Source organism: Erinaceus europaeus, chromosome 19 (assembly GCF_950295315.1).
Source record: "Erinaceus europaeus chromosome 19, mEriEur2.1, whole genome shotgun sequence".
NCBI classification, from domain to species: Eukaryota; Metazoa; Chordata; class Mammalia; order Eulipotyphla; family Erinaceidae; genus Erinaceus; species Erinaceus europaeus.
Window position 1 is genome coordinate 20140227 of NC_080180.1, and position 26309 is coordinate 20166535.

Here is a 26309-nt window from a genome sequence, read left to right on the forward strand (position 1 = left end):
TACAGGCCTTGCATGCACAGGACTGTGTATCTGATTTCAGGCACTGCATATGTTGAAATGATCTCTTTGTCTCTCTCTCTCTCTCCCCCTCCCTCCCTCCCTCCTTACCTCTCTTTCCTGAAATAAACACATGCTTAGTGGTGCTCTTCCCATTTTACAGATAAGAAGACTGAAGCACAAAAGCATTTTGTCATGTGGGGCCCCAGACCAAGAAGTGAGGAACATGTGAGGAGACCACACAGCTGGTGGAGTTGGGGACTTGCGTGCCTGAGTTTGACCCTGGTTTGATCCCTTGTACTGTATGTACCAGATTGGTGCCCAGGCTTCTCTTTCTCTCCTATATGAAACTTTCCCTTATCTTATAGGAGAGAAAATAAACTTTAAAAAAGGGGAAGGGGGCCAGGCGGTAGCGCAGCGGCTTAAGCACACATGGGGCAAAGCGCAAGAACCAGCTTAAGGATCCCGATTCGAGCCCCCGTCTCCCCACCTCCAGGAACAGTGGATTCATAGTGTAGGCACTGAGCCCCAGTGATAGCCCTGGAGACAAAAAAAAAAGAAAAAGAGGGCAGGCAGAATAGCTCCCTTGGATAATACACTGTATTGTCATGTATGTGACCCAGGTTCAAGTCTGACCCCTACTGCACTGAAGGAAGCTTCCATGCTATATACTTGGGATTTTTTTTTCTTTAGGTAGAGGATGAGAGACATAGGTGGAGAGACAGAGACAGAGAGAGAAGGATAGACACCACAGTACTGCTCCTCCATTCCTGAAGCTTCCTTCCTACACGTGGTGGCCAGGGCCTTGAACCTGGATCCCTTGCACATGGTAATGTGCATACTCTAATAAATGAGTCACTTCTGAGCCCCTGCATGTGTGGCTTCTGTGCTATATTTATTCTTTCTCTCCCCCACCCACATCTCTATCTTTCAAAAAAGGAACAATTAGAGACTCAAACCCAAGCTTTTGACCCTAAGTCCATCCTCTTTCCACCATCCCATGGAAGACTGTTTTAAAACATTTCTTCTTCCAGCCTCCACTCTTCCTGCCACAATGGAAGCACAGCTATGAAGAGGCAATAGTGTGTTTGTTTTGCTCTGTTGCATCTGCCGAGGGCACCCTACACACACACACACACACACACACACACACACACACACACACACACACACACACACACACAGCGGCCTCGGCTCCAGGGAGGAGCCACCTTCTCTCTCCTCACCTCTATTTTTTCCTGCTCACCCCAGTCCCGGCTCCTTCTCTCCTGTGCCTTTGTGTCCCCAGGGTGTCTGACTTCCCCACTTTCTCTCATCATCCTTTCTGCTCCTGTGGACCTCAGCAGCCAATCCTCCACCTCCAGCATCCTGTTGCTAAGCAACAGGCTTCCTACCTGCACCATTGTGTTAGAATCTCCATGACAACAGGTCCTGCCAAAAGGGAGGAACTGGGTTGGGGGGAGGCGGCAAGACCCTGTGTTTAGGTCATTTGTGCAGTTTTGCCAGCAAGGACTGGCTGTCTGTCAAGGCCCTCGGAGTGTGTCACAAATGTCTTAAACTGAAAATCCTTGCTGTGAGGTTGGCAGGCCACCTGGAGGGAGGGGCCTGGGAGGAAAGCCAGTCTCTGGACAGAGTGGAACTGGGCCATGTGATCACGTGGGCCCCTTCCTGTGGGTCAGCTTGGGAAGCCAGCTGGGCAAAGATTTTCCTTTATTTTTTCAATATTTATCTTACTGATTTTATTTGAAATAGGAGAGAGCTGCATATTAGAGAGAGAGAGCACCCTAAAACACCCTTCTGGTATACACGATGCCAGGGATCAAACTGGGAGCCAGAGGCAGGCGAGCCCTGCCCCTTTCCTAGTGGAGCTATCTTACCGGCAGAGGGGAGGGGATATTTCAACAGTTTTTCCAGTCAGGTGGTGGAGAGTGTTCTTGAGTGGACCGTGGATAGGTCTACTGAGCAGGACCATGCCTGAAGCTGGCACATCTAGGGAGGGCTGAGCCACACCACACAAATAAGACTTTTAAAAATCAACTTTCGTGGAGAAATTAATGATTAATAAAACAGTTGTTGTTAGCAGAGAGACAGTCTTTTATTTTTACTTATTTTTTTAGATAGAGACAGAAAGGCAGAGAGACAGAGTGAGAAACTGCAGCACCAGAACTTCCTTCAGTGCAGTGGGGGCTGGGCTCAAACCTGGGTCATGCACAGGACAAAACGGCACACTATCCAGGTGAACTATTTCATTGGACCAAGTGCAATTTTTGAAAATATTATTTATTAGCTAGAGACATAGAGAAGTTGAGGGGGAGAGACAAAAAAAAGACACCTGCAGCATTGCTTTACCACTCCTGAAGCTTTCCCCTTGAAGGAGGGGACGGGGGGGGGGGGGGAGTTTAAACCCAGATCCTTTTGTATGGTGACCTTTGCACTTAACTGGGTGTGCTACTGCTCAGCCCCAGTCCAAGCACAGTGTCTTATCTCCCGTGATAGGTGTCTATGCACCACACCCACCACCAACTGACGTCTTCCTCACCATCATGTGCAGGGTGCCCATGTTCTCTCAACCCACTTCTGCCTCCACCTTTTAGAACCTTAGATCCATTGCAATAGACCACAGCTAGTCTACATTTCGCCTTGTGTTTCCCCTCCCGCCCTCCCTCCCTTTTTGCTGAGCACTGCTCAGCTCTGGTTTATGGCAGTGCTGGGGCTTAAACCCTCGACCTTGAAGCCTCAGGCATAAATATCTTTTTGCATAATCACTATACTATTTTCCAGACTCCCTTTCTTTGTTTCTTAAGTTCCACCTATGCAGGAAGCTATCCATCTCCCTTTGACTTATCTCACCATGATTTCCTTCAAGGTCCACCCAAGGTGTGACAAAGAGGAGACTATCATTTCTCATGTCTGAGTAGTACTCTGTTATGCACAGATACCACATGAGCCACTTGCCCGCTATTGGACATTTGGTTGTTCCAAGTCTTAGCTATTACAGATGGTGCTGCCATAAGCACAGGTTCTGAACTCCCCGGGCTCCTGCACAGGACTCTGTGTAACCTGGTGAGACTTCCGGCTCCAAAAGGTGATGGTTCTCCAGGCCTCACAGCCCTGCACTCTTAACTTCCTGTTCCAAAGCCCCAGAGGATGCCTGCAGGAAAGAAGAGGTGGAAAGGGAAGTGAGGACAGTGCTGGTGTCCAGCTGCCAGATTGGTGTCTGTGGTCTCTGAGGCCTGATAGGGTCACCAGGTGGTTCCAGGGCCTACAGAGAATGGAGTGATGCTCAGAGAGGGGAAGGATTGTCAGGAAAGGGAGGAAGCCCAGGCTGCTCAGAGCACCAGGTACTGGCTACTGGCATGTGTGACAGGATCAGCCAGGACCCTCAGGAAGGCAAAGGGACTATGGCCTGGGAAGCGGCGTAGTAGATAGAGTATTGGAATTGTAAACATAAACTCCTAAATTCAATCCCCAGCATTGCATGTACTTAAGTGATGCTCTGGCTCCCTCTCCCTCTCCCTCTCTTATTAATTCCAAAGAAGAAGTAAGCTAAGGCCTTTGTATTGTTAACCCCCACTCCGTGTGCAGAATCTGCTTGAGCTGTGTCTGATTTTCTGTCCAGGGTAGATAATGTGTACCCCTGCAGTCCACTGCCTGACTCCTGAAAGGACTCAAAGAACACAGCCAGCCCCCTGGCACCTTCCTCACTGGTACTGCCAAGTACTTCAAGGCTCTCTTGAGGCCAGGGTACCCCCAGATGTCACCCTGTCCATGCACCTGACCCTGAGCACTGTCTGCCCCTCCAAATCTCCAAGGTGCCCCAGTCCCAGCATGTAGTTCTCTGCATGGACAGAAAGTTCTTCCTAGCCTCTGCTGCAAAGCCCCAAAGCAGAGCAGCTCGTTTCTTGTTCTGCATTCATGGGAGGGAGAGCAAGACCAGTTGACACCTATTTCTCCTCTAACTTTGCCCCCCTCCTTGGCCTTACTAACTGGAACCATTGTTAAAGGTCTTATCGCATATGGACAAGAGGCTGGCCGGCCACGGGCCGCCCACTCAGCAAGAGGTTCCAGATGCGTGATTCTGTGTTTTTTTCTTGTGTTTTGTTCTTGCCACCAGGGTTATTGCTAGAGCTCAGTGCCTGTGTGACTCCACTTTTGCCAGTGACTGTTTCTTTTCTTTTTGATAGAGAGCAAGCAACAAGGAGAAACAGGAGAGAGAGATACTTACAGCACTGCTCTACTACTCATGAAGTTCCCCCCTGCAGGTACCGACTGGGGACTCGAACCCCAGGCCTTTGGGCACGGTAATGTGTGCACTTTACAAGTTGAGTCACCACCCGTCCCTGATCCTAATTTCTTTTTTTAAAAAAACATTTTACTTTTTTATTTTTTATTTTTTTGCCAGAGCATGACTTAGCTCTGGCTTGTGATGATGCCAGGAATTGAATTTGGGACCTCAGTTCCTCTGGCAAGAAAGTCTTTTCAAAACCATTGTGCTATATCCTCTGTCCATTTTATTATTTCACAAAGATCTATTCATGCATTTTTAAGGTAAGCTTTATTTTTTAAAATTTATTTAATTTATTTATTTTTACCAGAACACTGTTCAATCTTGGCTTATGGTGGTGTGGGGGATTGAACCTGGGATGTTGGAGCCTCAGGCATGAGAGCCTCTTTGCATAACCATTATGCTATCTACCCTCCGCCCAAACTTTTATTTATTGTATTTGATAGAACAGAGAGAAATTGAGAGGGAGGAGAGATAGAAAGGGGGGAGAAAGAGAGAGAGAGAGAGACATCTGCAGCACTACTTCACCACTCATGAGGCTTTCCCCCTGCAGGTGAGGACCAGGAGCTTGAACCTGGGTCCTTATTTATGGTAATACATGCACTTAACCAGGTGCACCACTACCTGCTCCCATGCATTTTTTTTTTTTATGAGAGAGACCAGAGACCAGGGTACTGCTCATACTGGTAAAGCATCCACTGGGCTACCTCCCAACCACCACGATCCTAATTTCTGGCAAGGATGGGGTGAGTCAGACACCAGTGGAGGAGGAACAAGTGGGCTGAATCTTTCCAAACAGCAATCTGCAATTTGTAAGCCAGTCTTTATAAAATCCTAGCCTGGGACCCTATAATTCTAAGCATGTAGCCTGTGGAAATAGGCTGAGGCTCAAAGTCCATTTGGGTATTTACACAGTGTCGTCCACCATGGTAGAAAATCAAGACCAACTTGGTGATGGTGAAATGCTTGTCTTTACTGAATGTTGTCACATGATACTTTATTATCCATTCCCAAGTATGCTTTTGAACAATTTTTGAACATTCAGAGTAAAAAGTAAGATTGTATAAACTCTATGTAGAGTATAATTACAGCTTTATTTGTATGAGTGTAAATAATTTTAAAAGCCTAAGAGAAACCCAAACACTTAATTATGCTAAATGTAGGATAGTAGGCTTAGAGGTGGTAGATGTCCTCTTCTTTATAAATAGTCCTAATTTCGTGTCATGAAAGAGAGACCAGAGTATTGCTCAGCTCTGGCATATGTTACTAGGGACTGAACCTGAGGTCTCTGGGGCCACAGGCTTGCAAGTCCTGTACTCCACACCCACATTATCTCCTTAGTCCCTTCTTTATATTATTTAGATTTTTTTCCAAACTGAAAAAAAGTTTTTATTTTTTGCACCAGGGTCTCAAACGTTCTTGATTCCAATACACCCAGGGCAGTTTTTTTCATTCTCTTTATTTCAGACAAAGACACAGAGAGGGAGAGACACCGTACCACTACTCTATCATCTGTGGTGCTCCCCCCAGCTCCCATGAGGTGCCAAGGCTTGAACCCAAGACTTTGTGCATGAGAGGCGTGTTCCCTGCCAGGTGACCTATCTCATGGCTCTTCCAAGTTGTTGTTGTTGTTTTTCTTCCTAATAAGCATGTTAATCCTTTCGTAAGCAGTAAGAATTACTCTGAGAGCCAGGCAGTGTTAAACACTCACATTGCAGTGTGCAAGGACCCAGGTTCAAGCTCCTGGTCCCTACCTACAGAGGGAAAGCTTCATGAGTGGTGGAGCAGGGCTGCAGGGGCATCTCTCTGTCTCTCTGTCTCTCTATCGCCTCTCAATATCTCTCTGTCTCTATCCAATTATAAATAAATAAAAAAATAATTACTCTGTATGAAACATGTCTCATGTACTAAGTAAACATTTTTCACACTTCTTTGGATTAAATGTTCATTCCTCCCCCAGCCAAAATAATTCATGTTGAAACTGCAACACCCCAAGGTGACAGTATTAAGAGGTAGGAGGGCACAACCCTCTTGGAAAGGGTGTCAGCCCCCTTTCCGGATAGCCTGCAGCTTCCTGTTATGAGGACACAGTGGAGAGACAGCTAACTGTGAGGCAGGAAGCAGACCCTCAGCCAGATACCCTGTCTGCTTGGGACCTAGGCTTGGGCTTGCTGCCCTCTAGAACTACGAGAACTTACTTTCTGTTGTTTACAAGTCTATAATATCCTATTACAACAGCCAGAATGGTGGCTCAGGAGACGGCCCAGCGGCTAGAGTGCTGGACTTGTAAGCATGAGGCCCCAAGTTCAGTTCCCTGGCATCACAGGTGCCAGAATGATGCTCTCTTCCTCCTCTTTTCATCAATCAGTAATAAATGTATTTTAAAAATATTTCTTATTTTAAAAAGGCAAAGCAGGTTGAGTGAACAAAGATACATTTTGTTGAGTGAACAAAGATCATTCTGTAATATCAGCTCAGTGATATTACTAGTCTCATTTTTCAGAAAAAGCAACCAGACCCTAAACACCTCCCACACCCCTCAAAAAAGATGTAATGAGTTGACATTGTCACTTAGCATGTGTGGTGCTAATTTCTGTGTCTCCCTCCTCTGTGGCTCTGTTGCTCACTGGGCAACTCTGTTCACACCTCCCAGTCAGGCAGAAGTGACTCCACACAGACACCCCAAGAATGGTTTCTCAGTATTGACAGGGAGTGGGGTGCTTAGGCAGGGGCCCTCTGGAGCTGCCTGGTGTGGTGGAGAGGGAGGAAGAGGAAGTCCTCTCCCCTCAGCTTTTGTGGATTTCCCCATGGAAGGTTACCTAGTTTCAGCCTTTTGGGGGAGTAGAGTGGCGGGACCCTGGACTTTGGGGAGCTGTGTTTTGGGAGTTTGGTGGCTCTGGAACCCTTTTTCCTGAGGTTGGAGTCTGTTGGGGGAGGAGGGTCTCTCCTGTAGCCTGGCACCAGGGCCTGGGGTAGCCATCGGGTCTGCTTATGCTTAGGAGGACACAGCAGAGCTGCCTTGCGCTGGCAGTATTTACTGGCAGGAATGGGGGTGCAAGTGCAGGTTTAGTGTGAGTCTGAGGGAGAGCTGCTGGAGCTGCCAGAACAGGTGGATGGGTCCCTGGATTCTGCTGGAGATAGACTCAGAACCAGAGAACCCACATGGGATACCCTTCCATGCTGGCCAAGATTTTCCCAGTGGTAACACTGAGGCCTGGAGACTGAGTAATTCAGTTGCAGACTTAGCACTGCACCCAGTCTGGGGGTCTGACTTTTGGGGTGCTCTTGACTGTCAGGCTTGCCCCCAACTTCCAACTTGTGCTTCTGTTCCCCACCCCAGTGGGCACACCCTCTGAGGTCTAGGGGGGCTGTGGAGTTATGGCTGGTGAGGAAAGGCTGATTGGCACTCAGAGTAAGTCTCACTAGAGGGTCTTAGAGAGGCAGCCCTGAGAACAAAGTCCAGCCTCTGAATATGAGGATGTGGTCTTCTAGACATGACAGCCCCCCTCCCCTCCCACACACACAATACAAAGCAGCACCCTCTCTGTCCCTCAGGGTTTAAGAGCTGGCCAGAGTCCCCCAGACCTTTCTTTCCCAGACCCAGGCCTAGGCCCAGACCCTGATGTGGGGATCTGAGAGTCTGGGCCTCTTCCCTGTGCCTGGCTAGAAGAATCATCCCTGGAGAAGACTACAGGGTTTAAGCCCAGGGAGCAAATCATAATAAAGTGAAGTGAGAAAGAGGACACTGACAGGTCTGGGCAGCTGCCTGGGGGTCTATTTAGGCTCCAGTACCAGCCTCTGGGAGGAGTTGTCTCTCCACCCCCAGTCCCACCCCTCCCCCAAAACTCCTCTTACTCCTGCTCCTCCCCCACTCATCAAGGTTCATCTGGAATCTAAGCTGTTCCTGGCAAGCCAGACCTGGACTTGGGCAAGTAGACAGAGAGTGTGAGAAAATAGATGGGGGATGCAGCCAAGGTCCTGGGTTCCCATCCTTGTGACATTGACAGAGTAACTCTGAGTCCTAATCTCCTCCTGGGTTCCAGGAGGGCAGGCCACCTACTAGGAAACCCCCCCCCACCCTGGAGTGGAAGCTGGGGACTATAGGGCAGTGGGGGTTCTGGTCCCCTTTTTTGGGCTGGGATGAAAGGGGCTATGTGTGGCCTCAGCGCCCTCTCCCTGCTTCCAGTCCGACTTCCTGGGAGGCATTTGTTAACGAGTCCCCAGACCCTGTGATTTGTGGGACAGTTTTAGGTATTGATTTTTCATGATCACTGAATCATTCATTTCTCTTGACTCGTTGGAGAGGAAGTGAAGCTGCTGACAGCGAAGCCCTTTATATGGATCAAATCTGTGAAAAATACCAATCTGCTGACCCAGTCCCCAGCTGGGTGGCTCAGGGCCCTTCCCAGAGCTCAGCCCCCAGGATGGAGAACCAGCAAATCAGCTGGATCCTCGGCAGGAGGGATGGGGTAGCCATTTAGAAGAGCTGCCAGTTCAGGGAGATGGGGTGAGAGCTTCTGGGAGAAGTGTTGGAGGATGGTGGATGTCTCTTTAATTTTTTTTTAACTTTTAGGAGAGGGAGAGGCTAATCTGTCATGTAGATGACTACTAAAGCTGGAACCCAGTGCCACACACACACACACACACACACACACACACACACAGTATGCACTCTATCTGTTGATCCACCTCCCTGGGCTCTGAGCATCTCTTCTGGATGAGTGTCTGACTTCTTTTTTTTTTCAATATTTATTTATTCTCTTTTGTTGCCCTTGTTTTTTTATTGTTGTAGTTATTATTGTTGTTATTGCTGTCATTGTTGTTGAATAGGACAGAGAAATGGAGAGAGGAGGGGAAGACAGAGAGGGGGAGAGAAAGACAGACACCTGCAGACCTACTTCACCACTTATGAAGTGACTCCCCTGCAGGTGGAGAGCCAGGGGCTCAAACCAGGATCTTTATTCCGGTTCTTGTGCTTCGCGCCACATGCGCTTAAACTGCTGCGCTACCACCTGGCTCCCAAGTATCTGACTTCTATGGCAGCCAGACTCTCACCAGGGCAGGCAGGGGGCTAGGAGCTCTCCTGGGGTTCTGGGAATGCCCAGTCTGGGCCATGGGGCATTCAGCCTCTCTCCTGGGAAAATAGACGGGGCTGGGATGAAAGGGCATCCTGGCACCAGCTCGATCACTTGCTGTAAAGGTCAGGAAGCAGAACTATATGGACATCACTGAGGGTGCTATAGCCAGTCCCTTCTCTCCTGGGTAAGAGCATGATGCCATCTGGCTAGGAAGGAGAGCTTCCTGCAATTTCAAAGCTAAAGGATTTCTGGGGGATGTTGGCAGAGCTGAGCTCTGGGGGTGGTGGCTGGAGGAGAATGAGCCCCACAGCTCCTGGGAAATCTTAACCCCCATTCAGAGCCAGGAGCCATCCAGGCGGACGATGGAGGACTGATCCCCCAGCCTGGCTTGCCAAGTCTTGGTTAGTGGACCCCTGTGTCCTCTGCCTCCTGCCAGTGCTCAACCCACACTGCCCATGACCACTGACATGACACCCCTGGCCACCTCTCCTGCCCCTCTTAACACTGACGGGGGCACATACCTTCTCTGCCAAGCTCCAGGCCCAGCTGAATGGCAGGATCTATAGGATAAGAGCTTGGGAAAAGTAGGTGATCCCAGGTCTCTCCCACAGTGCTCACCACTGCCCATATTCAGGTTTCCCTTCATCTTTCTCTTGGGAGATGGCCAGAAACTAGAGACTGAATGAGAAGGAGAGGCATTTAATAAGCACCTGTTGGAGTTCTGCCCTCAGCCCTGAGGGCTTCCCACAATGCCCACTCTCAGGGGCTTATGTGGAGGGGGGAGGCTGAGATCTGGGGACATATGCCAGACCAAATGTCACCTGGGGACAGCTGTCACTCAGTAGTGTGGCTTGGGGCAGGTCATTTTCTCTCAGCTGAGGAACATTCTCCTTTGCCCTCATCCCTGGCACCATGTGAGCTGCAGGCAGCCATAAGCCCACAGATACTGAAGGGACACTGCAGATATCTAGTGTGTGTGTGTGTGTGTGGGGGGGGGGGACTCAATGGGGAGCCTAGAGTCCCAAGTTGGCCAAAGATGTTGGACACAGATGTGTGTGTGTGTGTGTGTGTGTGTGTGTATGTGCTTGTGTATGCTTGAGAATGTTTGTGATCTGGGCAAACATAGATGTATAATGCATGTGAGTGTGTGTGTGTGTGTGTGTGTGTGTGTGTGTCTATGTATGGGTGTGAGTGAGCAGGTGTGTATCTGAGTTAGTACACACGTGGTGTCTGAGGGGAGTAACAGGACAGGACACTTGACTTTGGTATCAGAGGACACAGCTCTCTGATCCCTGATGTGGTTCATCCCCCAGGACCAGACTGAGCCTCTAGGTGTAAGTCAGGCCCACACTGTGGTGGGATCCTGGGAAGGATTTGAAGAAGGCTATTCATGGCAGGGACATGGGGACATTTGCACAGAGGCCTGTCTTCAGTCCAGGAGTTGTGTCTGAGCTTGTGAACCCCTGAAACCCATTCTGTCCAGCTTCTCTCCCTAAAGAGACTGCACTTGAGTCATTCTTTCATGGGCAGGCAACCTCAACTTCAGAACCATCTCCATGAGGAATGACCTGCTTTCTCTTACCAACTCTGCCACCAATTATTTTGGAAACTTGTCTTTGTCTACCCCCAACCAATCCCACATAAAGTGACTTCCCTACTCACACCCAGGTATGAAAACAGAAATGTGGGTTTGCGTGGAAACCTTCTGGTGATGATGATTATGTCACTTCAGAAACAGTAACAAAAGGCTTTTGTGGGACAAGTGGCTAGAGTGGCCATGGGAAATAAAGGCAGTGCTTCTGATCTGTCTGAGGTAATAAAAAACAACCTTTCTGTTGTGCTTACTATGGGCCAAGCACTGTTGTGGAATGATGTGTCTATAATTCACTTAATCTTTATATTTTTTTAAAAAGCATTCGAATGGAGGCATTATTATTAACCCCTGTGTACAAAAGAGGAAACAGCCCAGGAGGTTAAGTAATCAGCTCTGGAAATTGGAGTGCAAATGAGATTTGTACTTCACAGGGTGGAGAGGGGTTGGCGGGGAGGGGCGTGGCTACTTACTATACAACCTCCTAGCTCCAGCCCTTCCCTTCCCTTCCTGCCCTCCCTTTTCACAACAGGAGGGGTAATGTTTTACCCAAAAGGCAAAGGGCCCTAAACCCTGGAGACTCCAACTTACCTTTCTCTTTCTTTAAAAATTTAGCACACCTAGCCTCTTGATGCTCTGTTTGAACTGTTTGACCTTCTTGGACTAGCATCTTCCAGGCATCTTCACGGCATCGGGAAAGCTAGCGCGGCTCCTTTAAGCTGCAGGAGGAGCTGTCCTATCAGCACCACTCACCCCCGCCCAACCGTCCCGCCCACAGCAGCCGCCTCAAGGGCAGAAAGGGCGAGGAGCTGGGAGTCCTAGTCCCCCGAGGGACTTCCCAGCCCCACAGTGTTGCTTTTACTCTTGCCACCTCTGAGCTGGAGTGAAATATTCATAAAATGGGGCCCAGGGAGTTTCCTCTGGTGTGATGGGGGTCCCAGGACAGAATGACTGACTCCAGGCTGGGGCCTGGGAGAGTGTGGGAGGAGGGAGGGCTAGGAGGAAGCCAGGCTGCAGTGTGAGCAAACTGAGTGGTCAGGAGTCTGAACTGGAGCAAGCCCGTCTGGGTCCTGTCTCCACTCTACCAGTTTGATAGCTGTGCCACCAAGAGTACATTCCTTGGCCTCTCTGTGAGTTGACATCCTTGACTGAAATCAGGGCAGCAGCCCCTGGTCTTTGGAGACTGCAGTTGAATTTGGATAAAGCACTTAGAGCAGGGCTTGGCATGAAGTCAGCAAAGGCAACTAAAAGGTATTGGATTTTAAAATAAAGCATCAGAGTGGAGAGGGCAGAGCTGACAGTGGAGTGTAGACTGCTAAGAGGGGAGCAGGGCGAGGCATAGTGCACATTGGGTGGAACTGACCTCCACTCCACCTTCAGGGTCTGGGTCTGTGCCACCTCCACCTCACTCCCAAAGCCACCAGCCTCTCCTCCGAATTGCCACCCACAGGCAGTTCTGTTCTGTGTCTGGATTTGGCTCCTTCCATTCTGGGAAAAGGGGCAGCTGTTCTCCTTAACACAGATTCTGCTGGTGTGTGTGTGTGTGTGTGTGTGTGTGTGTGTGTGTGTGTGTGTGTGTGTGTGTGCCTGTGTCTCTGTATGTATTGGGGATAGGGGATGTGGAAGGTAGGAGAGACCAAAGTACCACTTTGCCATTAATGAGTTTCTATTTGGATTCAAACCAAGAGCTTCACACATGCAAAGCACACTCTACAGTTGAGCCACCTCCCTGGCATAACTTATTTCTGTTTCTTGACTCCTACTATGTACCAAGCACTTGGTTGGGTGCCTTGCCTTTTTCTCTCATTTAATTTTTTTATTCATAAAAAAATTTTCGACAAGACCATAGGATGAGAGAGGTACAATTCCATACAATTCCCATTACCAGATTTATGTATCCCATCCTCTCTCTTGAAAGCTTTTCTATTCTTTTTTTTTAAGAATTTATTTATTCATGAGAAAGATAAGAGAGAGAGAAAGAACCAGATATCACTCTGGTACATGTGCTTCCGGGAATCAAACTTGGGACTTCATGGTTGAGAATCCAGTGCTTTATCCACTGCACCACCTCCCTGACCACATGCTTTCCTATTCTTTATCTCTCTGGGAGCATGGACCCAGGATCATTATGGGGTGCAGAAGGTAGAAGGTCTGGTTTCTGTAATTGCTTCTCTGCTGAACACAAGTGTTGGCAGGTTGATCCATACTCCCAGCCTGTCTCTATCTTTCCCTAGTGGGGCAAGGGCTCTGGAGAGATGGGGGTTCAAGGGCACGATGGTGGGTCATCTCCTCAGGGAAGTCAGGTTGGTGTCATGGCAGCATCTGCAACTTGGTGGTTGAAAAGCATTAAGATATAAAGTAGGGGGAGTCAGATGGTAGCACAGTGGGTTAACTGCATGTGGCACCAAGTGCAAGGACCATCATAAGGATCCCAGTTCAAGCCCCTGGCTCCCCACCTGCAGGGGAGTCACTTCACAAGCAGTGAAGCAGGTCTGCAGGTGTCTAGCTTTCTCTCCCCCTCTCTGTCTGCCCCTCCTCTCTCCATTTCTCTCTGTCCTATCCAATGTCGACGACATCATCAACAACAATAATAACTACAACAATAAAACAACAAGGGCAACAAAAGGGAATAAAGAAAGAAAGAGGAAGGAAGGCAGGAAGAAAGAAAGAAGGAGAGAAAGAAAGGAAGGAAGGGAGAAGAAGAAAGAAAGAAAGAAAGAAAGAAAGAAAGAAAGAAAGAAAGAAAGAAAGAAAGCTGTGGCATCAGTGGGAGAAATGCTATCTGTGCAGCCCCTGGTCATTACTAGCTTCCAGCAGGAGAGGATGGGGACTCAATAGCTGGGGAAGCTTGACAGGAAGAGAGAAAGGCCTTGGAGTCAGGAAGATTTGGATTCAATCCTAGCTCTGCCACTTTGTCTGTCTGTGTGTGTGTGGGGGGGGCTTTAGGGAATCCACTCAGATCTTTTGAGCCCAGAGCTCACATCTGTAGGCAGCAGTTATAAAGCTTTGTAAAGACCAAATGAGGGGGCCAGGCAGTGATTAAGTTACACACCACTGGTTAAGTGTACACATCACCATCCACATGGATGCGGGTTCAAGCCCCTGGTCTCCAACTGCAGGAGGAATCTTCAAGAGTTGTGAAGCAGGTCTTAAGTGTCTCTCTTTCTCTCTCTCTCTCTCCCTCCCCATCTCAATTTCACTCTGTCCTATCAAATGAAAGGGGGGGGGGAGGAAAAGAAAAAGAAAAACTGGCATCCAAGAATGGTGGATTTGTCTCGTAGGCACCAAGCCCCAGTAATAACCCTGGTGACAAAAATTAAATTAATAGATCTCTAACAGATCCTTCTTTCCACTGTCACTGGTCATCTCCATCAGGAACATAGTGGACCCCTTTGTGGGCCAACACAGGACCTTGTTCTCAATGTGTATCAGCAATGGTAGGGACTGTTCGATTCTTGGGAGGGAAGTTGGGCCAACATACTCTACCACTTGAGGAAGATGGGTCCAACAATGAGTACAGCCTAGAATGTTCCTAGCTCTGACCACAGAATGTGAGCTCAAACCTACAGGGATGCAGAAGTTACACAGGCTCCTGCAATGACTATGGGCCCCAGATCAGATCGATGGGTTTACAGTTAACCATATTCACATGCTTTCCCATATTTGGGAGCTACTCTCCTCCCTCATCCAGCTTTCTAGTCCTAGTCCGATGCCACAGCTTTCTGACCTGGGCTGGCAGGTCCTCTGGTCCCCTTTGCTCTGTCTGTTGAAGTGTCTGGAAAACCAGGTGGTTCAGCCTCCATCCTGGGCACTGGGAATTGAGGGACATTTGAAAAAGTAAGTTGTTTATCCTTGTGATAATAATGACAACACTCACTAAGTACCACATATATATATGTGTATATATATATATATATATATATATATATATATATATATATATATATATGTGCTGTTCTAAGCACTTAGGAATAGATTTACTCTCCAAAGTACAGCAGTGAAAGAGGTCCTATTCCCATTCTCACTTTACAGGCAAGACAACTCAGAGATTATACTTCAGATCACACCACGAGCTTTGGACCCAGGCTTCCTGGCTCTTGTGTTTTTTCTATAAGCACTACACCACTGGAGTCTCCTTGATGAGCAGGGGGCACTGACAGTTACACAGCCTCATAGGCAGGAGTTCAGTCATCTAGTTTGCTGTTTCTCAGATCTAAACCACCACCCCCAGCCTGCTGCTGCCTCTCCCTTGAAATCTTCCCAGATCCTGTCTCATTGACAGGATCTCTCTTTCTCTCTCTCATACACACATCCCTCCCCAGAGCACTCTGTTGTGTCTTCCTTGACACACTGTACATATGCTTGTAATGAGTGTGCATGTGTTCCTTCCACACCAGACTGTTCACTCCTGAAGAGCAGAGCCTGGGTCCCCACAGCACTGCTGGGGAAGCACCGAGCAAGGGAGAGCACTGAGTGTAGAAATGGGCTCCTGCTGCAAAGCACTTTGTAAGCACACTGAGCTTTGGTAATGAGGGGAGCTCCAGTTCCCTAGTGGGAGTCCCAGAATGAGGGAACAGGAGAGGATATCTGAAATGTTTTAGATTAGAGGGAGGAAGAGTAAAGACTTTGACTGGGATTTGGGAGTCTGGTAGAATTGACCAGCAGTAGGTGTGTGTGCGCAACACATACACACACACACACACACACACACACACACACACACACACACACACACACACACACACACAGATCTCCTTCATTCCACCTCCAGCCTACTGCCCTTGAGACTCCCTGGATATATTGTGAAGATGTCACTCACACACACACACATAAACAATACTGATAGCTAGCTCCTTGGCTTGAGCAGAGGCCTATCCCAAAAAACAGTTGTTTACTAGAGAGCCAGACAGTAGAACCATTGAGCACATCAGGAGGTCCAACAGCAGCCAGATGTTGCCTGTCGGGACCTAAGGTGACTGGAAGAACTGAGACCCTGAGCAAGTATGGGGGTCTCGCAAGTCACCTGATGCATTAAAAACAGAATCTGCTGGCCAAGAGCCTAGGAGGAGGCTCGCTATAGGCTGGCACACATGAGGTCTTCTGAAGTCCGAGCTCCGTCATTGCACCACCTTAAAACTCTGCATAGAAGTTCTGGAGCTGGGTGTGACTGCTGTAATGGGCTATAGACATGGTGATATAGTACATCTCTTTCTTAATATATATTTTTATTAGGTAGAGACAGAGAGAAATTGAGAGGGGAGGGGGAGAAAGAGGGAGAGATATAGGGAAACACCTGCAACCCTGCTTCACCACTTTTGAAGCTTTCCCCCTGCAGGTGGGGACCAGGGGCCTGAACCCAGGGCCTTGTTCACTGTAATGTGTGCCTTTAATCAGATGCGCCACTGCCTGCCCCCCCCCCCCCAGCACACATGAGGTCCTAGGTTGGATTCCTGGCATCATGTATAACTGAGTGATGCTCTAGTCTCTCTCATAAAATATTAATAAAATCACCTCCTAGGAGGTGGTGCAATGACTAGAGCATTAGACTTAAAGGCATGAAGTCCTGAGTTAAGTCCCTGGCATTGCCATTTGCCAGAACAGTGCTCTCCTTCTCTCTCTCTTTCTCTCGTCTCTTATATATTTAATGTATTAAAGTGTGATCCTGGAGGCTGGGGTGTGCATCCTGAGGCTGGACTTGCTTTTGGGGGTGTGGCCCAGGGGATATCTATTTGGGCCTCCAAGTCTTGCACCTTTCCGATGGGTGTACCCTTGGGCAGCTCACTTTCCTGTCTTAGTCTCTGTTTCCTGTCCCAGAAGTAGGAACAATCAAACCTACCCAGAAGGGTGTTGAGACGATAGAGACACTGTCTCTGAGCAGGAGATGCTGCCGCAGCATTGAAAACCCAGGGTGACAGAGCTGAGAGTCCATTCCTGGAAGCCCCTGAGCAAAGCAAAACTTCACCTCATACCCCCTTCTCTGCCAGGCCCACTAGCCCCTGTGTTTGGAGAGCCCTCTGCCACCCCCAGTGGCTGCCACTCCTGCTGCTCCTGATCACTGGAGGTGTGAGGTAGGGAGCTGCAGGGCAGAGGGCGGGGCGCAGCTCCTGTGACCAACACTGAAGTTTTACAATCCTCCCCCATCAAGCTTTTGAAAAAATGATGATGGAATAAAAGCAGCAGCTGCCTCTCATCTGCTCCATTAGTAAGTGCTGTAGGAGCAGCCTACCTGCCTGGGCCTTGGTTCTCAGGGGCTCTCAGAACCTCTTGGAGGCTCTTGGGGCTGGAGTCCAACTGATCATAGATGGGAGGACTGCAGAGCTGGAGCCCAAAGGACGAGGTAGGTGTGGCTCCCAGGAGTCCCGGGTACCATGCAGCCTGGGTGGGGAGCAGCTCCTGGGAGAGACACTATGCAAGCCAGCTGCAGTACTGGACTCCTTACAGCTGTGGGGGGTAGTAGGGTGTTGACATGGCTTTGTCCCCACACATGGTGACTGGGGCAGTGTTGAGCAAAAATGCGCCTTGTGGCACTAAACCAGCACTGGAATCCAGCCTGAAATGTGCCGCTGACATCTCACTGCTATGGCCGAACTGGGGTCGTGGACTTGGGCCTTTCCAAGGGGGTCAGTGGGCAGCTCGGATGGTCAGTGTGTGGCCTAGCTCTGCACTGGAGGCCAAGGTCAGTGGTTCAGAGCCGCATGTGTCTGAGCAGATTCCCACCCGTGTGTCTGGCACTGTCACTGTGGCAGCTGAAGGTGGGATGACTGGGTGGTGACAAAGACAGTCCACTCTCATCTCTGCTGAGGGAGAATTCTGACTTCACATGAAAGCATGCTATTTCTTTTTAATTAATTAATTAGAAAGAGATCATTACTCTGATACATGCGATACTGAGGCTCGAACTCAGGACCTCATGCTTGTGAGGCCAACACTTCTTTCACTGCACCCCCTCAAGTCTGCTAGTGTCCTCTTTTTGTCTTAAAGACTGTCTCTCTGCCTGACTGCTGACTGTGGTTTCTAGATTTAAGGATTTATTTCCAGAGAAAGACCAAAGCTCAGCTCTGGCATATGTGGTGCCAGGGGTCAAACCTGGGGTTTCATCCGACCTTCGTTGTATAGACTGGGCATGAGGAAGTTGAGCAATTTACCCAAATCCTCAGAGCTGCGGGCAGTACCTGCTTGATACCTTCTGAGATTCCACTATGAAAGTGCTTCTAAGCCTCTGCTTGGGACTGTCCTTGCCATGCTTGGCCTGAGGATGCCCAGTTTGGGAGGCTATGAGTAGGCATAGTGTCCTTCTAGTCTGTGTCCTGGTGAGTGGGTGGGAGTAGCCTCAGGTGAAGGGGGAGGAAGCAAGAGATAGACAAGACTTAAATGTGACCTTGTGGGTCCAGAGGTGGGCAGCCACTGGGATGGGGGAGACAAGCTGGCTATGGTGCCCTGAATAAATATACATGGTTTGGCTGTCCCTCTTGGCTTGAGGAGTGGGTTTGTTTTGATTCAATCAGTAGTAATATCAAGTCATGACAATACAAATGAGAGGGAAGGAGGAAGGGCATGGAATCTCTCTCTCTCTCTCTCAGATGTTTATTTATTTGTTCCCTTTTGTTGCCCTTGTTGTTTTATTGTTGTAGTTATTATTGTCATCGTCGTTGTTGGATAAGACAGAGAAATGGAGAGAGGAGGGGAGGACACAGAGGGGGAAAGAAAGATAGACACCTGCAGACCTGCTTCACTGCCAACGAAGCGATTCCCCTGCAGGTGGAGATCGGGGGGCTCGAACAGGGATCCTTACACAGGCCCTTGTGCTTTGCGCCACCTGTGCTTAACCCACTGCGCTACCACCTGACTCCCCTCTCTCTCTTTTTAAACCAGAGCACTACTCGGCTCTGGCTTATGATGGGGCAGGGGATTGAGCCTGGGACTTTGGAGCCTCAGACATGAAGAGTCTCTTTGCATAACCATTATGCTATCTACCCCTGCCCGGAATTTCTCTTTTAGCTGTCAGTATGGTGATCCTGTAAGCAGGGACTCTCACATTTCAAGCTGTAGTTGTAGAAATCCATCAACACTCAAGAGCGTACATTGACTTCTTGTAGTTTTGCTTGTAACTGGCCCTGGCCCAGGGTCGAAGGTGAGGGTGGAAGATCAGCAGCAGCCAGGAGCTACTCCTGGGTCCTTGCTGACAGCTCTCTCCTCATCTGAAGGAGGCCTCCCAGGGGCCTCAGTGGATGAGCCATGTGTGCCCTCCACCTCTATCATCAGGCTGATCTTTGGGAGTCACCTTAAGCATTTTCCATGTGTTCAAATCTTTACACACATCTTTCATCATCTTCCTAGGAAACATTTTTAGGTCTGGTATGTATATAAGGGTCTGGTTCCCTTGCTGGGTACTATACTTTTCTAAAAAAAAAAAAAAAAAAAAGTAGATTTGATAACAAATGAATGACTTGTTTTATCTGCATCTCCTCCATGTAAATGAAACCTTTCACTTTCAGTTTGCCCAGTTGTATTTGTTATTTAGTGCATTTCTTATTCAAGTCTCTTCCCATTCTAGGGAGTGTTTGTGTTTTATTATTGATTTGGCAGAACTCCCCACATGGAAAGGTATTAACTCCTTGTCTCTCATATGTGCTGTAAGTATTTTTATATAGTTTATTGATGACTCAAACCTTTTGAAAGTACTTTTATGTTCGTATAGAGACTTTGTTCTTTGTACATTCCAATCTGTCCACGTTTTCCTTTATGATTATGCCTTTGAGACTTCAAGTAGCCTTTCCCACAACAAAACTATGGAAACATTTCATGCATGTGTTCTGCACATTCTTTTATGGTTTCATTTGCTACATTTAACTCTTTAATCTATTTGCAATTGATTGCTTGGGTCTTTGTACCCAATTCAAATTTAAATTCTCTCTGGAGTGAAAGTGATTAATAGATCAATTAATTCATAAATTAGCATGGCAGGGAGGAGAGACTCAAGAACAAGATGTGTGGTTAATGGGTCAAGTTTTTGGAAGAGAAGAGATCAGGTGCTGGGGGCAAGGGGCAGGAGTGCCGGAGGGCTCTGCCTTGATCTAAAGGTGGAATATCTGTGTCTGAATCCAGAGGAGAATGCAGCTTTCTTCTTCTTCTTCTTCTTCTTCTGGCAAACGCTAGAAGAAGAAGAATGCAGAGGTCACTCTAGCCACAGCAGGGGCTTGGTAAGGAAGGAATGAGCTAGGAAGTAAGGCAAGAAACCATGTACTCACACCTCCAACAACTGAAAAAGGAGGGGCCAGGAGCAAGGCCTCAGTGAGGAGGACCCACCATGTGACTCAAGTGGCAGGGCCTAGGGGTGTGGTCTACAAGCTTGGGATTTGGGGAACTTGTGATCGGCTACCCTGCTTTTAGAACCAATGGGATCTGGAAGGTTCCTTTTTACTGGAGAGACATCCTGGGGTCGGATGGTAGTGTACCCAATTGAGTGCACATTACCATGCACAGGACCAATGTTCCAGCCCCCCACTCCCCACCTGCACGGGGATGTTTCATGAGTGGTGGTGAAATAGGTCTGCAGGTGTTTCTCATTCTCTATCACTCTTTATCTTCCACTCCCTTCTCATTTTCTCTTTGTCCTATCAATTAAAATAGGAAAAAAAAAAAAAAAAAAAGGCTGCTAGGAGCAGTGGAGCCCCACTGTACACTGGTGGCAATAAAAGAAAAAAAAGAGGGGGGGCATTGTGGGGGACATCCAGGAGCAGGATTCAGTGACAAGTACAAGGAACATGCAGGGAGAAGAGTTGTTCACTGGGGTAGAATGTTCTAGAAGCAGGGTACACTGAAAAGTCTTCAAGAAGAGTGTGGCCCTGATCAGTGGATGGGGATGGAGTCCAGGAAAGTCGGATGACGCCCTAATATGAAGGCAGCATGTTGAGTTCACAAAGTTCTCTCATGTGTTTGCACACAAGCCTCCAGAGCAGCCTTTCAGGGGACAGGGGAAAGGCAGGCAGCCTTTGATAGTGTGGCCTCACTATAAGGGTCTCAGGGACGCGCCTCATGGGCTTCTCTCCTCTCTCCACAGGGCAGGAGAGCACAGCGCTGACCATGAATGGGATGGCCAATGTCAACTCTGCCAGCCGTGCCCACTATGCCTCCTCCATCCCGGTTCCTCGACCTGCCTCCCAGTCCCGGAGTCACACGCCTGGCACCTCACCCCAGCTGCGGCCGCGTCAGGCCGGCCTGGCCCTGAGCCCCCAGAGAGCAGTCTCTCCAAGACCAGGCAAGGCCGCAGGCCCTTCCAGAAGCTCCTCTCCTCGCACCACCCGGGGGAGAGGCTCCTCCAAGGCTTCAGCTGAGGTTGGGGACAGCCTTTCCAGCTCCCCATGGAGCAGTCCCAGGGCCACCCCCAAAGCTACCCTCTCCAGCTGGGCTGGGTCCAGAAAAGTTGGGGAGATACAGGGCCCTCAGGGGAAGAAGAAGGCAGTCCAGGAAGGGATTCCAGTCTGCCAGACTCGGGGAAGGAGCCCACCTCGGACCAGTTCTCTTGGAGAAACACAAATACCAGGAGCTCCCAGAGGTCGCAAGCCACCTAGCTGCCTAGGAAAAGATCCAACAGATGGAAGTTACAGGGGTGTGGGGATCTCCAGGCCTTCGGATCCTGATGATGAGGCAGCTTCAGGGGCCTCCTCACCCACCTGCAGCCCTGGGCCAAGCAAACGGCCCTCCCCGGCGCCCGGAGCCATCAGCTTCTCCTCAGTCCATCAACAGAGCCCACCTGTCATGGCCACTGTGGCCCCCTTCCAGTACAGGTGAGTTGGGGAGCAAGGGGTGGGGTTGAGGAGGTGCTTGATGATGGGAAGCTGGGGGAAACCTGGAGAATAGAAACTTGAAGGAATTGTGGGAGGGGTAGGCTACAGAGGTAGGGTTTCCCCACCTCTATAGCCCCCCCCCAATTCCCCAGTGCTGAAATGGATCTTTCTCAATATATAAGAAGGCTGTGTGGAAGGCACCCCTAAAATGCCCATTTCTAGGGCTGGGATGGCAGCATAATGGCTTTGCAAAAGACTCATGCCTGAGACTCCAAGATCCCAAGTTCAATCCCCCAGCACCACCATAAGCCAGAGCTGAGCAGTGCTCTGTCTCTCTCCCTCCCTTCCTCCTTTTGTGCATCTTTCTCTTTGTGTCTATCTGTCATTAACAATAAATTAAGTGTAGGGCCAGGGAGTGGCTCACCTGGTTGAGCACACATGTTACAATGCGCAAGGACCTGGGTTCAAGTCCCCTGGTCCCCACCTGCAGGGAAAGCTTCACAAGTTGTCTCTCTCCCTCTCTATCACCCCCTTCCCTCTCAATTTCTGGCTGTCTCTAATAAATTAAAATGAAGATAATAAAAATTAATTAAATGTTAAGCGGGAGGGTGGAGACACAGAATTTGGTGGTGGGTGTGGTCTGGAACTATATACTATAATCTTATAATCTTGTAACCCACTATTAATCACAAATAAAAAATGTGAGAATGGGAGTTGGGCGGTAGCACAGCGGGTTAAGCACACATGGCATGAAGCTCAAGGACCAGCGTAAGGATCCTGGTTCAAGCCCCCCAGCTCCCCACCTGCAGGGGAGTCGCTTCACAGGAGGTGTAGCAGGTCTGCAGGTGTCTATCTTTCTCTCCCCCTCTCTGTCTTCCCCTCCTCTCTCCATTTCTCTCTGTCCTATCCAACAACGACAACACCAACTACAACAACAATGAAACAACAAGGGCAACAAAAAGGAAAATAAATAAATAAATATAGGAGAAAATTAATTAATGCGAGAAGATCTTTACATGCCATACATCAGACAAGAGTTTAATAACCAACATATATAAAGAGCTTGCCAAACTCAACAACAAGACAACAAATAACCCCATCCAAAAATGGGGGGAGGACATGGAAAGAATATTCACCACAGAAGAGATCCAAAAGGCTGAGAAACACATGAAAAAATGCTCCAAGTCTCTGATTGTCAGAGAAATGCAAATAAAGACAACAATGAGATACCACTTCCCTGCTGTGAGAATGTCATACATCATAAAAGGTAACAGCAGCAAATGCTGGAGAGGGTGTAAGAGGGTCAAAGGAACCCTCCTGCACTGCTGGTAGGAATGTCAATTGGTCCAACCTCTGTGGAGAACAGTCTGGAGAACTCTCAGAAGGCTAGAAATTGACCTACAATTCCTGCTATTCCTCTCCTGGGGAATATATCCTAAGGAACCCAACACATCCATACAAAAAGATCTGTGTACACATATGTTCTTGGCAGCACAATCTATAATGGCCAAAACCTGGAAGCAACCCAGGTGTCCAACAACAGATGAGTGGCTGAGCAAGTTGTGGTTTATATACACAATGGAATACTACTCAGCTGTAAAAAATGGTGACTTCACCATTTTCAGCCGATCTTGGATGGACCTTGAAAAATTCATGTTATGTGAAATAAGTCAGAAACAGAAAGATGAATATGGGATGATCTCACTCTCAGGAAGAAGTGGAAAAACAAGATCAGAAAAGAAAACACAAGTAGAACCTGAAATGGAATTGGCATATCACACCAAAGTAAAAGACTCTGGGGTGGGTGGGTGGGGAGAATACAGGTCCATGAAGGATGATAAATGACATAGTGGGGGTTGTATTGTTAAATGGGAAACTGGGGAATGTTATGCATGAACAAACTATTGTATTTACTGTTGAATGTAAAATATTAATTCCCCAATAAAGAAATAAATTTTTTTTAATTTAAAAAAAAAAAGAAAAAGTGGTCAGGCAGCTAGTTTCTCTAGCTTCCTTCAGACACAATGAGTTGAGTGCAGAGAAAAACAAACACTTGCATCAACTCTGCTTTTACAGTAAGAAGAGAACTCTCCAAGCAAGTGACTGCATTAAGAAAACTAAGTTTGAATGACTCGCTGTTACCTAGTTCAGAAATGTGACCATGCAATTTAAGTACCTAACTTCCTGTTCTTGTTTTTTTTCCTCTGCTTATGTGAGCACAACCACTGATATTTGGGGTAGAAAGAAGCTTGTACCTCATTCTCTGGACGCCAGGGACCCCCGATGTTAATGTGACTCAAGTCTCTGAAGTCTATGGCACTCAGACCACAGTGATGGCTCTTAGGGGTCCAGGAAATGGAAGCTGGCCACTCTACATATTCTGCATGCATTCTGGCTCCGTTTAGAGAATTGCATCCAGTCTGAACACTATACTTTATTCTTAATTGTTTTACCACCAGAGTTATTGCTGAGGTATAGTGTTTCCAGTGACCGATTTTTCTACTCCATTTTTTTTAAAATAGGGGGTGAGAGACAGAGATACGTAGACACCTGTAGTACTGCTCTACACTTGTGAAGCTTCCCCCTTATAGATGGCAACTGGGGGGCTTGAACCAGGGTACTCTCATGTGGTGTCTGCAGGTGTCTATCTTTCTCTCCCCCTCTCTGTCTTCCCCTCCTCTCTCAATTTCTCTCAGGGAGAAGGAGGAAGAGGGAGGAGGAGGTCTCTACCAGGTGAGTCACCATGATTTTTTTTTTTTTTTGCCTCCAGGGTTATCACTGGGGCTCAGTGCCTGCACCAAGAATCCACTGCTCCTGGAGGCTATTTTTTCCCTTTTGTTACCCTTGTTTATTATTATTGTTATTATTATTATTTTAATTTCTTTAATTGGGAATTAATGTTTTACATTCAACAATAAATACAATAGTCTGTACATGCATAACATTCCCCAGTTTCCCATTTAACAATACAACCCCCACTATGTCATTTATCATCCTTCATGGACCTGTATTCTCCCCACCCACCCACCCCAGAGTCTTTTACTTTGGTGTGATATGCCAATTCCATTTCAGGTTCTACTTGTGTTTTCTTTTCTGATCTTGTTTTTCCACTTCTTCCTGAGAGTGAGATCATCCCATATTCATCTTTCTGTTTCTGACTTATTTCACATAACATGAATTTTTCAAGGTCCATCCAAGATCGGCTGAAAATGGTGAAGTCACCATTTTTTACAGCTGAGTAGTATTCCATTGTGTATATAAACCACAACTTGCTCAGCCACTCATCTGTTGTTGGACACCTGGGTTGCTTCCAGGTTTTGGCCATTATAGATTGTGCTGCCAAGAACATATGTGTACACAGATCTTTTTGTATGGATGTGTTGGGTTCCTTAGGATATATTCCCCAGGAGAGGAATAGCAGGAATTGTAGGTCAATTTCTAGCCTTCTGAGAGTTCTCCAGACTGTTCTCCACAGAGGTTGGACCAATTGACATTCCTACCAGCAGTGCAGGAGGGTTCCTTTGACCCTCTTACACCCTCTCCAGCATTTGCTGCTGTTACCTTTTATGATGTATGACATTCTCACAGCAGGGAAGTGGTATCTCATTGTTGTCTTTATTTGCATTTCTCTGACAATCAGAGACTTGGAGCATTTTTTCATGTGTTTCTCAGCCTTTTGGATCTCTTCTGTGGTGAATATTCTTTCCATGTCCTCCCCCCCATTTTTGGATGGGGTTATTTGTTGTCTTGTTGTTGAGTTTGGCAAGCTCTTTATATATGTTGGTTATTAAACTCTTGTCTGATGTATGGCATGTAAAGATCTTCTCGCATTCTGTAAGGGGTCTCTTGTTTTGGGTAGTGGTTTCTTTTGCTGTGAAGAAGCTTTTTAATTTGATGTAGTCCCATAGGTTTATACTTGCCTTAGTCTTCCTTGTAATTGGATTCGTTTCATTGAAGATATCTTTAAAATTTATGCGGAAAAGAGTTCTGCCAATATTTTCCTCTAAGTATCTGATAGTTTGTGGTCTAACATCCAAGTCATTGATCCACTTGGAATTTACTTTGTATTTGGTTAAATACAGTGATTCAGTTTCATTCTTCTGCATGTTTCAACCTATTGTTTCCAACACCATTTATTGAAGAGATTCTGCTTTCCCCATTTAATAGTCTGGGCACCTTTGTCAAAGATTAGATGTGCATAGGTGTGGGCCTCATTTCTGGGCTCTCAATTCTATTCCATTGGTCAGTGTGTCCATTCATGCTCCAGTACCAAGCAGTTTTGATGACAGTGGCCCTAGAATACAGTTTGAGATCTGGGAGTGTGATGCCTCCGGTTCTGTTCTTTCTTCTCAAGATTGTTTTGGCAATTCTAGGTCTTTTCTGGTTCCAGATAAACATTTGTAGCATTTTTTTCTATTCTCCTGAAAAATGTGCTTGGGATCTTGATGGGGATAGCATTAAATTTGTAGATGGCTCTGGGCAATATATTCATTCTGATGATGTTAATTCTTCCAACCCATGAACATGGAATATCTTTCCACTTCTTTGTGTCTTTTTCAATTTCTTTGAGT

General features: G+C 47.7%; 1 protein-coding gene across 3 annotated transcripts in view; it reads left to right on the forward strand.

The window, feature by feature from the left end:
• The window catches only part of NAV1 (neuron navigator 1), a 282750-nt gene that overhangs the window by 54235 nt on the left and 202206 nt on the right, over positions 1–26309 (forward strand). For 2 of the 3 annotated variants that reach the window (XM_060178529.1, XM_060178531.1), the window contains exon 2: positions 21012–21738. In XM_060178529.1, coding sequence (XP_060034512.1) covers positions 21035–21738 — 704 coding nt within the window. In that variant the 5' untranslated portion in view covers positions 21012–21034. Of the gene's footprint in view, positions 1–185; positions 300–21011; positions 21739–26309 lie in introns of those variants that run through there. The other variant, XM_060178530.1, reaches the window with a different exon arrangement.